The sequence below is a fragment of the Patagioenas fasciata genome, chromosome 2 (assembly GCF_037038585.1).
Source record: "Patagioenas fasciata isolate bPatFas1 chromosome 2, bPatFas1.hap1, whole genome shotgun sequence".
NCBI classification, from domain to species: Eukaryota; Metazoa; Chordata; class Aves; order Columbiformes; family Columbidae; genus Patagioenas; species Patagioenas fasciata.
This window is the reverse complement of record NC_092521.1, coordinates 32,128,546-32,145,030: the sequence shown is the minus strand read 5'-3', so window position 1 is coordinate 32,145,030 and position 16,485 is coordinate 32,128,546. Positions and strand designations below refer to the sequence as shown.

Sequence of the window (16,485 nt, the reverse complement as noted above, 5' to 3'; positions counted from 1 at the left end):
CCTCCTACTGGGCTCTTCTGTTTACTTCACCACACCCTCTTCAGAGGAGGGCAGATAGATTTTCCCTTCATTCTGGATGGAATTCATTTATGTGCCAAGGGTCTGAGAAATCTGTTGTCACTGCTGAGATTCCGTGAGATTCCTCATGCTGGCATCCTTGTTCTTCTAGTTCATCATGAACTGTTCCAATCAGATAGCAGGAGAGAAAACAAACAACAAAAAGAACCCAACGAAAACCTCAGCAGCTGCTGAATGAAACCTGTCATAAAGCAAACATCTCTTTTTCTCAGCACAAAGCTGAAGAGATAGAACTGGAAAGAAACACATAACCAGCCAGGAAAGGTTTACTCCTGCATCTTCATCTAAGAACTACAGCTCTAAACATCTGTTTGGTGGTGTAAAGTAAGATCTGAGCATTCACTTCCAGTGGTCTTCTTTAATCTGGCTTCCTAAATACCAGAATTTCTTCGTTCTCGTTATCAACCACAGGGCACCTAACTAATTTTTACTGTCAGAAATGCACGTGATCTTGCTCACAGAAGTTAGTCACCCCTTTCTGCTTTCTCAGCAGCAACAGTACTAAAGTTAATTTTAATACTTTAAATACCTAAATTGTTTTCCCTTGACACCTTCCCATAAATTCCCTTTATTTCTAAATTATGGGTTTGACCTCCTTGTATTCCTTCTTTGCTGTGGCCAAATAAATACATATAGAAATGGAAGTGGCAGGGAGGTAGGCATGGTGGTGATACCCTGCAAGGTTTTCATCTCTTCGCCCATTCCTCAGAGCGGTTTATTGCTATCACATTTCTGATTTCAGGAGAGACCCAAGAAGGTTCTCAAAGGGAAGGAACAAATCACAGAACACAAGTCACTGCATTTAGCAGTTAGTCTTTGCATGCATGTGGTGACTCAGGAAATTTGGCAACACAAATCAGGCAGGATTTTTATTAAGAGATACAATGGGGGGGGGGCGGGAGGGGGATACAATTTCATAATCACTCGATTTGAATTTCTTGTCTGGATCTAACCTTGGTCTTTTTAGCAGGACAGGCCTGAAACTCCTTGATTTGCCTCAAGATTTAAGTAGTGGGCTGCTGCTTAAGTCATTTATGCTGACTGAACTTCCAGTTTTCTAATAGCTAATATTGCATTTGTTGTGTGCTTTTAATTCCCACTGATCTTTTCTTGATAAGTGATTATTAGCAAATAAACCTTGGCTTTAAACTGTTCCTGAGTTTCCAAACAAAAGCAACTGTTCTTCAGTCTCTGAGACGATTCCTCAATCTCCTGGGACTTTTTCTGTAGAAGGGATTTCCAGAGAAGCCCTTACAATAGCGGTTACATTCTCTGATCTGCAGTATGATATTGGGAAATCTGTTTCCTGTTACGTAAAAGAGTTATGGGTTGGGTTTGGGTTTGTTGTTTTGTTTTGTTTTCTGTGTTTGGAGTTGAAGTTGCAATCTCTTGCATCAAGAGCTAAAAAGAATATGCGAGAGTCTCAGTCACAGTTTTACAAAGATACTACTCCTACCTCAAGAAGTGTCTTTACCGTAAATAGATTATGTGTTGAAGGGAGTGTGTTCCAGGAAAGTGTAACGCTATGTTTGCTTTGCTCTCAACCTCTTCCCTCACCATTAGCAGTAGGGCATGCCAGGTTTCATGGATTCAGTACAGTGATCTTAGTCCAAGTCAAAGGAGATCTATGCAGTTCTTCGAAGCATGTCCCACCATTTTTCAGGTCTGAATACAAACAATTTTTCAGAGTAGTTCCACAGAAAATTTAGCACAGATACAACAATGTATGTTGCCTTATTCTGAACCAGGAAACAACAGGCTGACTTAACTAAAAACTTCCTGAAGTATTTAGTCCAAGGCAGATTCCTGGTATGGAAATACTTATCTAAACTGGTGAGGTTATGAGCAACTAAGAAATGGGTATTTTGTAATGGGAAGTCCCAAGCAGCTGGAGGTTACATTACCAGCTGTGCTTTTAATGACTAACTATGAAAAAAGGCTAAAAAAGTAGTAATGACAACCAAAAAGTCAGCAGCCCAATTCCATAGGAGACAAATATTTTATTACCAAAGGAGTTATAATATCAAAGTAAGAAACTGTAAAAGAGTTATAAACAACTATAAAAATACTTCTATTTATCCAAAATTAAATATGAACACTTTATTAGTTAAATGCCAATATATTATTCTCTGAAAATATTCACACATTTTATGTCATGTTTGTCTAACATGTTAAACGCGTTATGTAAAATAATTGCGTATAAGAAATCACAATCTGAAGGCAAGAAATTCTAGCTTCTCCTGCAGCGAACTCTGATAACCAAACCCACAAGGCTGGTGCTGCTTCCAGTCAGCTGAACAAACTTGCATTCAGGCATCTCCTTTCTCGCTTTCCGTAGGTCTCACTGTCTTGCCAGTAGATGTGTGCTACATCTCTCAGAAGTCAGTACCATTCTTAAGTTTTTCAAAAGTTAACATTTTCCCTGTTTTTCCAGACATTAATCAGTTTGCAGACCCATTAGATACCCATGCTGACGACATTATTGCATCAGCAGAACAGACCAAGATGTGCTGCTTGTTTGGTAAATTGTTCCTTTTGGTCCTTGATGTGTTTATATAGACATAAGGAAACCAGCTACTTTTCCATACTGTTTTCTTCACCTGCAGCTTCTAAGGAGGTTTTATAAATTGCAGTAGGTGTGTAAATAGATTGCTTTTGTATGACATTACAGCGTAGTTACTCAAAAGATCAGAAAATTCAAAGTCGTCTCCAGAGCACGAAGGTGGAACACAGCCTTCTGCAGAGTCCTTTGTTCCAAACACTGGTCTTTTATTTCCACTTCTTGGACTTCAGCAGCTTGGTTTAGCTGTTTCTGCTTATTCCATCTCCAGGAACAAGACATGGTAGCTTTCCATCAGAATTCTGGCATAAAGTGTTCAATATAAGCGAGCAGAGTTACTCGAAGAATGCACGTAGAATGCAAAGATACCAAGTAATGCCACTTTGGAAAAAAAAAAAAAAAAAAGGCAGGATTTGCCTGGAATCACCTGGAAATTATTTTTTCAAATTTATTCCAGCAGGATCGAAGGCTAGATGTATTTTCTTTCAGTTCGCAAAATTCTTGGTTACATTTCTTTTTGGACTGTTCACCTGTTTCTGTATCTTCTTTATTATGTGTATTTAGCTGTGTGCAAACCTGAAAAGAAGAGTTTGTATTGTTAATTGAGTGCTTAATTAATTAAGTGCTTATTCTTATCATATAGACATCTTTTAAAACAAACTGATTCCATTACATCTTAATAAATAATAGAGATACCTTACATGGTAATTAAGCCAGAAAGCTGGGCTACTCATGAAATGTGCCGTGGTGGAACACAGCCTGTGTCATTTTGATGCCCTCACTCTAAATACAGCCCTGACAGCCCCCTGCCCACGGAACTGGGAGAATGTGGCTTTAACACAGAGCAAATGTGGGTGGCCGAAACCAGTGTGTGCAACTGAGAACATGTACATCCTCTGTCAGTGGTTTAAAATTTATCCTCCATCATTTGAAGGACTGGAAAAGTAAAGTCAATTAAATCATGAGCCAAACCTCAAAAGATACGAATACATGTGTGGTACCTTGAGGCTGGTGGAACAGGACAGACCTGTTCCCAGAGGTTGGTGCTGTGGCCTGGTGTTCACGATCCCACTCGGAGACAAGATGACTGTAGTTCTTGTCCATATTCAATGACTGTTCATGGTTTTTACCAAATGACTTTAATTGGTCTTTAAATAAAACCAGGCATCCAGGAGGTTAGGCGTTGCAAGGGTGACACACTTTGAGTTCTATGACATAACTGGGACACTGTTCATGGTAAGGCAAACGTTGGATTCACCACAGGTGGCTAAGCAAAATACAGACACCAACATTACTGTGAAGATCTGGTCCTAGATTATCAGAGTTTCTCCATTTCAAGGGAAAAAATACTGAGTTAAATGCAGCCTTCAATCTAACTATGTAAGCTAGTCATAAAGAATTATAGCCTGTGGTGCCTGTGGGGAGGCTTTTTGATGTTGGTCAATATTTCTGTGTTCAATAAGTAACTGTGAGCCACACTTAAAAGAATGTTCTTCCTTTGTTATGGTAGTCTCTAGATCATTGCACTAGATTTGAGTGACATATCAAAGAGCAGATTTTGCCAATGACTACAAATGCAAATATTTTCATATTTAACTGTTCTTGTTGAGTTTGAGATATGGTAGTTAAAGATCAAGGATCAAAGGGCTTAAGGAAAAAAGAGGAACAACTAATTATTTGTTGAAACAAATTTAAGCATTGATGCTAGGATAGAATCCCAGTAGGAAGTAAAAGATATGGTTTTATACACTAGAGAAGTTCAAGGCCTTCTTTGCACAAGTGTGGTCTTTGTCTCTCACAGGAGAATGACTTAAAGTATCTCAGTATTGAAATAGAGTGTAATTTTTCATTATAGACTTCATAATCATTGACTTAGTCTTTGCAATGGGCTTAAAGTCTTATAACAAGACATAACGCTATGCAGAGCAAAATTCATCATGCATTTAATGTGTGCATGATAGTTGCACCTTTGAGAGGTAGATATAAATGTCTGCACTGAAAGGCCCTAAGGAATAACCCACCTACTTCCAATAAACTGTAGACCATCATTGCTACTCACCTTTTCTTTTTTATGTCTTTCACATTTGCACTGTAGAACCTGTAAAGTCCCACATGAGACTAGTGCTGCTTTCCATCTGAAGTCTTTGCTGATTTTTTGCTTATGAAAGAATCTGAGCATGTTGCATGCCATACTCTGTAGTGATTCTATTTCCTGTAAAGAGAGCAGGAAAAATATGTCCTGAAAAGTCTATGTGCCATTAATTCATTATAATGTTGGTTTGTTTTTAAGAAAAAGCTCCATCAGTTAACATTAGTTTATTTTGCTTTCATAGTGTCAATCTTTTCCAATAAACCACGACTAATCTGACCTACCTGCCATCTATTAAAAATGTTTAAAGTATCAGTTTGTAGTAGTAATAATAATAATAATGTATGGATGTTAAGGAGAAATTGTAGCCAAAACGAAATCGCCTGATGTAGTTAGGAGAACAGTGAATGATTTTTGGAGTCGGTCCTTTTATCAAGTTGTGACAAAATTTGCAGCAGCAGCTGAAAATTGTGCTTTCCATCATTTGAGATCTGCCCAAACTATTACTTCTAAAGCTTTCAGTTCTGAAGTGAAAAGCTTAGCTAATAGGTTTTCTGTTGAAAAATTAAAACAGATGTTGGGAAATACCTATGTTTACTTCTATTGGCAAAATCAAATAAGTTTTCCGTACTATTTTGGGTAATATAAAATAATCTTTATAGTAGGGAAAAATAAAGCACTTAAGCACTTAGATATGGAATTGCTTAATATTTTAATTTTTAAAATATCAACTCATTTGACAAATTGTATGATTCCAAATTCAAAATAGGAACAACCCTGAATATCATGATTTGACTATTAAAAGACAATTTTATTCTCTATCACAATAGATTGGACTGTACGAAGAACCCATTTGAGTTTGTTTTCTCTAAAGTAAATATTGACAAGTTAGATTTTACCTGAGTATCATTGCAGAAAAACATTTTGCTATTTTCATGTTTTTTATTCTTGCAGCACCTGTCACGATACTCTGCAGACATATTTACCTGTAAAATATAAAATGTTTAATCATGGAAGTACTTTTAATCAAGTGAGCCAAGTTTCTCACTAACAGCTGATTATGTCAACAATAAATTGTTCTGTAGGATCTCCTGAGGTATAGCAGGGTTGGTGTAAAATTCTGAGCTCCCACAGAATCATTTTGGATGGAAAGGACATTTAAGATCATTGAGCCCAACACTGCCAAGTCCACTACTAAACTATGTCCCTAAGCACCATGTCTACACATCTTTCAAATACCTCCAGGGATGGTGACTCAACCACTTCCCTGGGCTTGTTCCAATGCTTGACAACCCTTTCTGGGAAGACATTTTTCCCAATATCCAGTCTAAACCTCCCCTGGGACAACTCGAGGCCATTTCCTCTCATCCTATTGCTTGTTACTTGGGAGAAGAGACCAACACCCTCCGTGCTACAACCTCCTTTCAGGTAGTTGCAGACAGCGATAAGGTCTCCTTGGCCTCCTCTCCTCCAAGCTCAACAGCCCCAGTTCCCTCAGTGGCTCCTCATAAGACTTGCACTCCAGACCCTTCACCATGTTTGTTGCTCCTTTTTGGACACACTCCAGCACCTGAATGTCCCGATATGATTTCTAAAGGTATTCACAGGATCACACAGAATCACAGAATGGTTGAGGTTGAAAGGGACCTCTGGAGGTCATCTGGTCTAAACCTCTGCTCAGTCAAGCAGGGCCAGTTCAGATGGCTTTTAAATATCTCCAAGGATGGACACTCCACGACGTCACTGGTCAACCCGTGTCAGTGCTCAGTCATCCTCACAGTGAAAAACTGTTTCCTGATGTTCAGAGGGAAACTCTTGTGTTTCAGTTTGTGCCCATTGCCTCCAGTCCTGTCACCGGGCACCACTGAGGAGATCCTGGCTCTGCCCTCTTTGTACCCTCCCTTCAGGTATTTATAGACATCAATGAGATTCCCCTGAGACTTTTCTTCTTCATGCTGAACAGTCTCAGCTCTCTCAGTCTTCCTTGCTTGGATGGATGCTCCAGGGCCTTTATCATCTTTGTGGCCCTTGGTTGGACTCTCTCCAACAGCTCATAATTCTCTTGTACTGGGGAGCCCAGAACTGGACATAAATCTTTTCATTTTAAATCTCCGTATTCTATCAAATTACTTGGTTCTTTGACATTTTAAAACATACAAGAATATTTAAATCTTACATAGATATCAAATACCATATTTGCCAACATTTGTCTCAATAAATGCATGCCCCACTCATCTAAACAGATTGTAGCTTTCACTTTTCATATGCACTAACAGAAGATGTCCTAAGCAACACATCTTGCTCCCTTTGTGTGACCATAATCTTTTACCCATTGTTATTCAATTTTTTTTCCTTCTACTTTCATGCTTATCATTAAGACGACAACTGAACCCAACTCAACGAAATTCCTTCCATTTCTTCTTCAGCCTGTATCCAGATAACCTAATACAACCATAAGGGCTTTAAAAAAGGCAGCTCTTGACGATACTATATTAGCTCTGCTCACTTAGAGATGCATGTGAACACATCAGACAATGTAATTCTAAGTTTTTTCTGCTTGTACCATAAGAGAATAAAGCTTTGCTGCAGTCACACAGCACCAAGACTTATAAATAAATAAATAATTAGTCACCCTAAAACCCGTATATCTGTGGCTTAATTTGCTAACTCCTAAGGGATTTACCCATTCTCACTGACTTTCTCAGTTCATCATTAGTATAACGTACAGTAACAATTTCTGAAGACAGTTTATTGGCTGTGACTAAGAGAAGTCCCAGCTTCAGAAAAGGCATTAGTGAAAATCAAATTAACTTAGGGAGGTCTAGTATATAACCCACTAGTCATCTCCATAACTGCCTCCAAATATCAGGATGAAGAACTGAAAGTTATTACTTTGGCTCTGTAATTGGAGAAAAGTTCCTAGTGGACAGTTGATATTATCCAAATGGCATTGTCCGTAGTATTTGGTGTTAAGTTATAGTGACAAGAACATACACTATTTTTACAAAGAGCATAAATTAATCTCTCTGAAACTGGGAAAAATAAAGACAGGAAAATGAAGAAAATTGCAGAGTAGTTGCTTGTGTATACCTTTTCTAGGAAGGAAGAGCTTCAGAGTTCAATAGATTCCCATTAGTTTCACAAAGATTAGTTGATTAAGGTTTGCTTATTTATTTATTTATTTATTTAGGTAATAGTTTTAGTTCTCATACAGTCTCCTAAGAGACTCTATCAGTGATAATATTTATTACAACAAAAAAAAAAAAAAGATAAAGACTTTTCAAATGCATCTGGATGATTGGCATTGCTCTGCTGAAATCCTTGATGGCACCCTGGGGCACCAAGAGCATCAAGCTGCAGCCTGCAGTCAGGGAGAGGAGAAGCATTGCCACCTCCGGCCCAGGACACCCATCAGGCTTCCCTGATCCTGCAGCTCCAGCAGAGCTGGGATGTGCCTCGTGGCTTCCCACCACAGGAAGATGGCAGCATCTGCTGCCCAGAGGCAGCTACTCCTGAAATTGCAGGTGGTGAAACACTGGCACAGGTTGCCCAGAGAGGTGGTAGATGCCCCAACCCTGGAGACATTCAAGGCCAAGCTGGATGGGGCTCTGAGCAACCTGATCTAGTTGAAGATGTCCATGGTCATTGCAGAGGGGTTGGACTAGATGGCCTCTGAAAGTCCCTTCCAGACCAAACTATTCTATGATTCATACTGTTTTCTCTTATAGGTCAGCTATCTTATAATACCTGTTCACCAACAGGTTTTGTTTTGTTTTGTTTTGTTCTCTAGGAAACACTTGTCTTTGTCAGAAATAAGATGACAAACTAAAGGGGCTGCTTCTCCATTCTAATATGGCCACTAATATTTTCTCCAGCTTTGGTGCCTTGTTCAGAATAAGGTTGTTTATCTATGGATAAGTGCCTTTCTCACTTCACGATCTCAAGAAACAACATGATCAGAATGTTTTTGAAGATCAAATGATCATTTCCTGACCATAAAGTATTTCTTTTCCAGATGAGGGCTGATGTGTCTTGGTAGGGAAAAGCTGTAAAACACAGGCATAATGCTCTGAAGGATGGTGGTGGATTGTAAGTGTGAAGAAATGCAATGGCTCCTGATTTCACCTTTGGAAAAGCACTGTATATCACTCGTATTTCATGCAAATAGGTCTTGATTTAAGACTGCAACAGAATGGTGAGCTCTTGTTCAGTGACAAATGGTAACAAAAATCCCGTTTTCATAGAAATGCCTCTGGTAGCCCAATTTTAGAAAGCACCCTCTGCCATGGAAGTGTTCTTGGCAGATGAATTTAATTGTTAATAATTCATGCTGAAGAGTTGGAAGGTAGGTTTTGAGCATGGATTTGTAAACTGTTAAGACACTTTTTTGCAAAGCTGTAATAAATCTGGATGATAAAGCCATAATGGAGGAGATTTACAACAGTCAAAGTTACGTTTTTCTACACTGACATCTAGAAAAGTTGATTCTGTGTGGGCTAAACAAGATAAATTAACAAGTAAAACACAAAAACGCTTTTGTTGTACGAATTTTGTGCCTCTGCATTTATATTCAATGGACAACACAAAACTTTGGTCAAGAAGTTTACAATCGGTTGAAAAAATTACAGGTTGTATAATGCTTTCTTCTCTTGATAAGAAGATGTAACAGAAGTAGTCATTAAACTACTTCAGGAAAGAGTACTCTTTAATGTAATATTATACTATTTAGAGCCTAATGGTTCATGTGTCTAACTGCATGGTGTGCAGGCAAAAATATCTGTATCACAGTATTCGTACACGCAAATAGGCAGCATCCATAGATTTCAGCGATTTTAAAGAAACTGAATTGTTGCAAGCCCTCAAATAAAGCCACCATTCCAGGATAATGTCTGATTTTATATTGGTCTTTTATTGTGTGTTAACATTAGAGCTTTTTTTTTTTTTTAATTACTCTTTCCTATAATCTAAAAATAATCAACATTTTCTGAAAGCCCAAGAGCTATTACCTACCAGCTCATTGATGTCGTAGCTTAGTATATTCTCATACTTCACACGGATTTCAGTTGTTTTATTTCCCATTGCACAACTAGATGAATTCACTGGAGACAGAACAAGGAGCAGTGGCAAAACCCAAAAGATAGATCTAAAAAAAGCTGGATTACAAGAAGAGCGGTTAAGTACATATTAAATGCCATAGAGTGTTAACCAATATATTCTGTAATGTGTTTACATATTTTAAAAGGGATCTTTATACAACCAAATGACTTGTGCCTTGAGGGAAGGATTCAGATCCAGATTAAGACACTATTTGGGTGTCTAAACTCCCTCATACTCAAGGATGATTTAGCCAGCATGGTTAATAGCCTACAGCTATTGAGCTGACCAGGCACTTGGTGTCTACTTGGGCTGAATTCATCTCCAGGCTTCACTGCAAGCACTGACGAGGTCTCTCCATTGACCATAATTGGTTCATAATCATCTAATACACATGTAGACAATTAAGTGTCTTAGTCAGGTATCTGTAGACATTGAAGTGTCTTAATCTGCAGCTGAATCCCATCCTAATTACCAACTTTCCTTATGACAGAAAAAAATCTACAAATGCCCATGAACACATCTTTACATCAAAAGTGTCTTTAAACATATTTTTGGGCTGACCAAATAGACAAATCCATACCAGTGGCCATAACATCAGTTAAGGTGGTAATACACCCTCTCTGCAAGATTTCAGCAAGGTTCCCAGACTAGTATGAGCTGTTTCTACCCATCTGTGTTACTCAGTAAGAACAACAACTGAATACAGAGTAACTGGGGTTGCAGCAGGAAGGGCAGAAGGGATGCCCTGACCCCAGCTGCTATTTTCCATCTTTTCCATTGAAGATGAGAGCATTGGTTATAGCCAATCCAACACTTGGACATGGGTGTCTCTGGACTTGGAATCACTAGTAAATCCCAGCTGCAGAGAGAAATCTCGAATAACTTAAGAAGAAAGCCATGGAACTTGACCATAATCTTTACTAAGCCACCCAACCTCCATGATACAAGAACTGCTGTCACACACATCTGCCCTTCATAGAAACACAGTCCCTCACAGCCCATCCCAGCTGAATTCCACCATACACTGCTGCTCCAAAGCAAAATGCAAAACACTTTTCCTGACTATTAAAGCCTTTCTTTCTGATAGATGACTTGTGAACACACCGTTATGTACACCTCTGTCCTAGAAACAGGACTGGATTTTTTTTACCTGTACAAGATGAATTCCAAAGTTCTCCCTGTGGCAAGCTGCCTGATAAACTATAATGGGAAATCTGATGGCCCGGAAACCAAATTTTCTAACCTTTTCTTATACTAATCAACATATTAAATCTAGCCTAGAGAGCTACATGGATCTTAAATGTACATGTAATAAATATAAAAACTAGCTACGATTTTCAAGCTTCAAATGGATATCTGAACTCCACAGCGCTTTACTTTTGTAGGCCTCTATGCTAACTATATCTATGCCAAGTGAATTATCAATTTGTAGGACTGAGATTTAATATTTTAAAAGAAGTGTACAAAAAATGCAAGAACTCAATTACAACACATTTTTCTAGTATACCATTGCACCTCTTGGTTCCAGTGGGAAAAAAAAAAACAAACAAACAAACAGAAAAATAACTGCAATGCTTGTTTCCAAGTAACAGTGATACAAGTAACTTGTATATGCTGCTTCAAAATTATGCTTCAAAAGACACAAATAATGATCTTCTACATTCAAAACAATCTGACAAATTCCATCACTTAAAACTTGGCCTTCCAGCAACAAGTGGAGATAATAGGTGAAAACTGCAAAGTCACTTCTTTTATTTTTATGTTCTCTGTATTATACAGATTATTAATATTTTTTTATATGAGGAAATTACAGAAACAAAGCAGATAATTCTGAAAGAGATGTTGTATGCTCATGACCCATTGCAGGATCATGATGAAACCTGTGCAGATGTTCCTAAATGAGTCCTTTGGAACACATTAGACGAGTGTCACAAAAAGAGGCCCTGGAGCTTTTGACTGAAAATTGAAAGGAATTTTCTTAAAGTTGGGTGACTTCAAAAGAAGTGGAATTGTCTACGCTAAATATGATCAGCGCTTCAAAAGAATGGGAGTGTGTATTACTGGTAATACTCCATCCTTTTGGTAAACTCCCAAAAACCTCGTAAGTCATATCTGGAAAGCCCCAAAAATATCTCCCACAAAAGCCAGGAAGAGGTAGTATTCCACTATTTCCAAATACAAAGAAGCCTCTCTTGTTTTTCTAGTTAAAAAACCCCTCTTGTGCACTCAGCCTGCAAGTGGCACTCCAGGCGTGCCCTTGCCTGAGGCGGGTTCCCGGCCGGACCCCGGGGGTTCCCTGCAGCAGCCGGCTGCCTGCGGGAACCCCCGCCTCCCCCAAATCACTGCATCTCCGCGGACGGCACCCCCTGCCCCGGCCCCCCAGCCCGTCTCCGCAGCCCGCAATCCCCGAGGGGAGCAGCTAATAGCAGGAGTTTCCCGCTCTGCAAAGGTGCGGCCAGGCGCTCCGCGGGTCACTCCTGCCGCCCTCCGGCTGGGCCGGCCCGCGGGCGAAGCATCCCCGGAGCTGCTCCAGGGCGCGTCCTGAGGGGCGACAGGTGCCCGCGGTGCAACGCGGAGCAGCGCGGAGCAATGCAGAGCAATGCTTCCCCGCAGCTCCCCTGCCTCGCACCGCCCCGCTGTCCCCGACACTCCCGGGCCCTGGTTCCCGGCAGCGGGAGGGATGGGAATCGGGCGCTTTTGCTTTCATTCTAAGGGCAAAAGGAAAAAAAAAGCAAAACTGGGAATTTCCCCGACCGTCACTGCGGGTTTAAAAGGGCACCGGGCGGCACCTCGCCGCCACAGCAGAAGAAGCGGCGGGGCCGGGAGCGCGGAGACAGCGGAGCCGGTGAGGAACCAGCGCGGCTGGGAGTGCGAAGGGTTGCGGCGGAGCGGAGCCCAGCCTAGCCCGGGCGCAGGTGGAGCGGGGCGTCCTGCGGAGCGGAGCGGCGCGGTGCGCAGTGCGTGCTCCTTACCATGGAACATGGTCCGCGGGGGGGGTTGGCAGGGAGCTGCGCCGGCGGCTGCGCGGTCATGTTGGCGGCGCCCTCTCGCCCATGGTGTCCGCAGCCCGCGGAGTGCCGCGCAGGGGGACGAGAGGAGCTGGGGCGGCCGGGCGAGATTCAGCAGCACCCCGCCGCCCTCCTGCCCTGGGGGGCCGCGGCGCTGTCAGAGGCGGTTGCGGGACGGCAGGGCTTGGCTTTTCCCATGGGGCTTCCGCCGCCGGCAGGTAGTTTCACTTTCTGCTCCGCCGACGGCCGCGGTGCTCCGCGCAGCGGCGCCGGGCTCCGCGGCCTCAGCGGGGCGAAGCGAGCGCGGCCGGCCGGCCGGGCGCCAGGGGAGGAGGCATCCCCGCTCCGCCGCGGGGGAGGTTCGGCGGGCGTCCCGGGCTTAGCGGAGAAGACCGGCGGCGGGCAACGGCTGGGACCGGGGCGCACTCGGAGAAGGGCGATAGCGGCGAGCGCCGTCGGGATCCCCGCGAGCGGCCCGGAGCGGCTGTGGCGGGGCCGTGCTGTGCCGGCGGGGGTTACATAGAGCCCCGGCTACCCGCCCAGTACCGTGTGCGCGGCCAGGGAGGGAAGGATGGACCTTGGCAGCGCGCGTGGAAAGAGCCGCTCATCCGCGGGGAAAAAATCCTTAAAAAAAAATTTTAAAAGGGTGGAATTAAAAAAAAAAAAAAAAGACACACGTGTTCTGGAGTCGCTCTTTTGGAGGAAACAGACTTGGTTTGTGAGCTGCTCCGCAGTGCCCTATCGCTTGCTCAGTTGTTCCTGAGTGAGTCGCGGGAGGCGGGACTGCCAAGAGGGCTCCCTTTCTGGTCGAGGGTTACCCCAGGATGCTGGCACCAGATCAAAAGAGCAAGGTGGATAGCTTACTGAAGACCTCGCCCATCCACCCCTGTCCCCAGTAGCTCATCTTGAGAAATCTGAGAGGGCTAACAAGAGAAGGTGGATGGCTCAGGAAGGCGTTTAAGTGTAAAGGAAGTTCAAGTTCTAAAAGACATAACTGTAGCCAGATTTTTTTCTTTTTTTTTTCTTTTTTTTTTTTTTTTGTAAATTGAGAATGCGAAAGTTTATGCTTTGGTGAAAAGGCTTGGAATAAAAGAAGGTATGAAATGTCTTTGTAGCAGCCCCTTGACATCCCCTCCTGCCCAATGTACTTTTTGAATGATGAGTTCTACATCACTTTTTCTGCTCTGCAGCAGCACAGAGAGCTGATTTCCTAGCCCCTCTCCCTTCTTGTAAGGGATGGATACTGGGGTGTGAATATCAAGAAGCAAATATACAGACTTGGCAAAGGAGTAAACTGCTCAGGATGTTTTCCTCCTGTTCTCTCATCCTGGAATTGTGCCACTTCATTCACATGGGAGGAGGTACTTAGTCCTCTTTACTTGTCTCTGGACTACACTGTGCTTTGGATTGGATACATATATCTCTTGAGTTTTTCTTTGGAAAAAAATTGAATCAATCCTCTTCAGAACTAATCCGATAAGATCCAAGAGTTAGAGTGTTTTCCACCCCTTCAGCTTTGAGAAGGTTGACTTTTCTAACAATTTCACATCACTACCATACTGTTTCGGCAAGGGACAGTGATCAATATCAACATAGCTTTATACAAAGAGCGGGCACCTGCCTTTGCTTGTTCCCTTAATGTGTGCTGGGCTGGATGTGAGGGATGGCTCAGATCTTGAATCTGGACAAGGATTTTGCCCCACTAATAGCTACATCATCTGGTTCTTAAATGTTTCTTAAGCTGTCACTCTTATTTTCATATGTTGCCTTCTCTTCACTTTTCCTCCAAACATCGTCTGAAAACATCCCTCTGTGAACATTTGAATTTTCTGGTGTGGGCAGGTCAGCGAACGCCATGGAACTCTTCTTTTTTAGGGAAAGAGTACCTGGTGTAATGCAAGCAAATTTATGACCAGCTGTTTCTAGTGTATGACACTTAGAAACTAGCACTTTTAAAACTCGGAGGCTTAGAAAAAGCTGCATTATAAATCGCCAGTCATGCAAAAACATATCCACAAGATCAGTTTTCCTTCTAGGCAAGTACTGATTCTGATTTCTTGTGATAATATACGTGTGCTCACAAAATCAGGTATTTTATACAGATGCTAGTAAGTTGTCAGGGTCTAAAGTATAAGGCAAGATGCCTCTAGCTGCTTTGATTATGGTAGATTTCTGTCTGTCTGAACCATCATAAAGACAGATTATCGTTTCAATTTCAGTTTTAAAAAACAGTAGGATTCATGGCAGAAGTCAGGGTAGTAGCTTTACTCATTAATGGGAATGTGATTCTGAAAGGTGATGCTTGAGTTTCAGTAGTTTTGCTCTTTTCTTTGGTAGTGGCAGTGTCTTGTCGGCTGTTTTTAAGAAGAGGAAGAGTCTGTCTGTTGAATGTATGTGGAACTTTTGCTTTAGTCAAAGCGACAAATAGGTGCTGTGATCTGTACATTCGCCCTAATCATGTATTTAGATCTCAATCAATTCGTGTTATGTGACCTAACCTTGGACCGTGGCATACACGTACAATATAGATGTTATTTAATGTATTCATGTGTGGAGGGTGTTTAAATATGCAAGGTTTGACAGTAACTTTTATATTTTGAATCATTAGATGCACTTCGTTTTTAAAGTATGTCCTTTAGTGATTTAGTAATGATTTTTTTCTGAAAAGATTACCTGCAGAAAGTTCAAGTGCAAGTCTTCAGAGGACTATGTTCAGCAGACACAATTGCCTATTTTTTAAAGAAAGAACAGAAACCAACCAGTTGAAATTTTAAAATAAATAATTTAAGACTGATTCTATTAATATCACCTTAATAACCCATTTTAATCAAGAACTGATGAAAGGAGTCTTGAAGGTATAAATGTTTAGTCTGAGACTTAGCTAATCTAAAGGACTGATACCGGTTTGCCCATTTTGAGAAATGCAGTTGGTGCCGAGCTGTAAATAGCGAGCAATCCCTCTGGAGTTGAATTAAGCCGTGGTTTGACTGTGGCTGTGGGTAAAAGCTTCACGGAAGGAACAAAACTGAAACATTTCTGTAGAATTTCTCAGGTGTTAAGTGTCCCACTTCTTTTTAATACCTTGACAATTTATAGGGCTGTCTCTTTTAACAAGAGATATGTTAGCTTTACTATGTAAATAATTTGAGTAGGTAAAATTAAAAACAAGCAGCTTCTCGAAAGATGTAGTCTAATGCTGGTCATTAGTGCAAATGATTTTTAAAACTGTAAAAGAAGGTATTGCAAATTGCATAGCTAACAGCTGAAAAGCACCAGTAATTTTATCTGTTCATGGATGAATATATTCAATGATCCCGTTCAGCACATTTTCCGAGGACAGTTTATCTAAATGAGTTCAAATTTAAAGATCCATTGTCTCCTGACTTCATCAAATTTATTCTTAGAAAAGTAGCTATTTTGGCATTACATATTAATCTCTACCGGGATACTAGTATTCCTGGGTAGCTATTTGATCGCAAAGCACATGATTTCTTGTTAAGATTCAGTTCTCAAAAGACTAAGTACTTCTGGGAATGTTGCTGTCTTTCTGCAGCTGTTACTTGTCAGCTTGAAAAGACATTTTGCTCATGACTTTAGATTTTACCGTCAGCTGCTTGCAAATATACAGTACCAGTAGTAAATGATCGTATTAT

The 16,485-nt window shown here is 41.3% G+C and overlaps 1 protein-coding gene across 1 annotated transcript; it reads right to left on the bottom strand.

Moving 5' to 3' along the window:
* Positions 1-2,199: 2,199 nt before the first annotated feature.
* On the bottom strand, positions 2,200-9,951 carry LOC136098896 (interleukin-7). Its single transcript, XM_065832660.2, has 4 exons — positions 9,738-9,951; positions 5,627-5,713; positions 4,698-4,850; positions 2,200-3,214 (listed from the first exon to the last, which is right to left on the bottom strand). The coding sequence occupies exons 1-4, from the start codon at positions 9,804-9,806 to the stop codon at positions 3,062-3,064; spliced, it is 462 nt and encodes a 153-aa protein (XP_065688732.2). The 5' UTR covers positions 9,807-9,951; the 3' UTR covers positions 2,200-3,061.
* Positions 9,952-16,485: the final 6,534 nt, after the last annotated feature.

Bases quoted from the DNA above. Each gene is read 5' to 3' on its own strand.
- LOC136098896 (XM_065832660.2), bottom strand. From the start codon at position 9,806: ATGGGAAATAAAACAACTGAAATCCGTGTGAAGTATGAGAATATACTA. The intron at 5,714-9,737 runs GTAGGTAATAGC...TATATTTTACAG, and splicing joins GCTACGACATCAATGAGCTG to GTAAATATGTCTGCAGAGTA. The intron at 4,851-5,626 runs GTAAAATCTAAC...CTCTCTTTACAG, and splicing joins TTTTCTGCAATGATACTCAG to GAAATAGAATCACTACAGAG.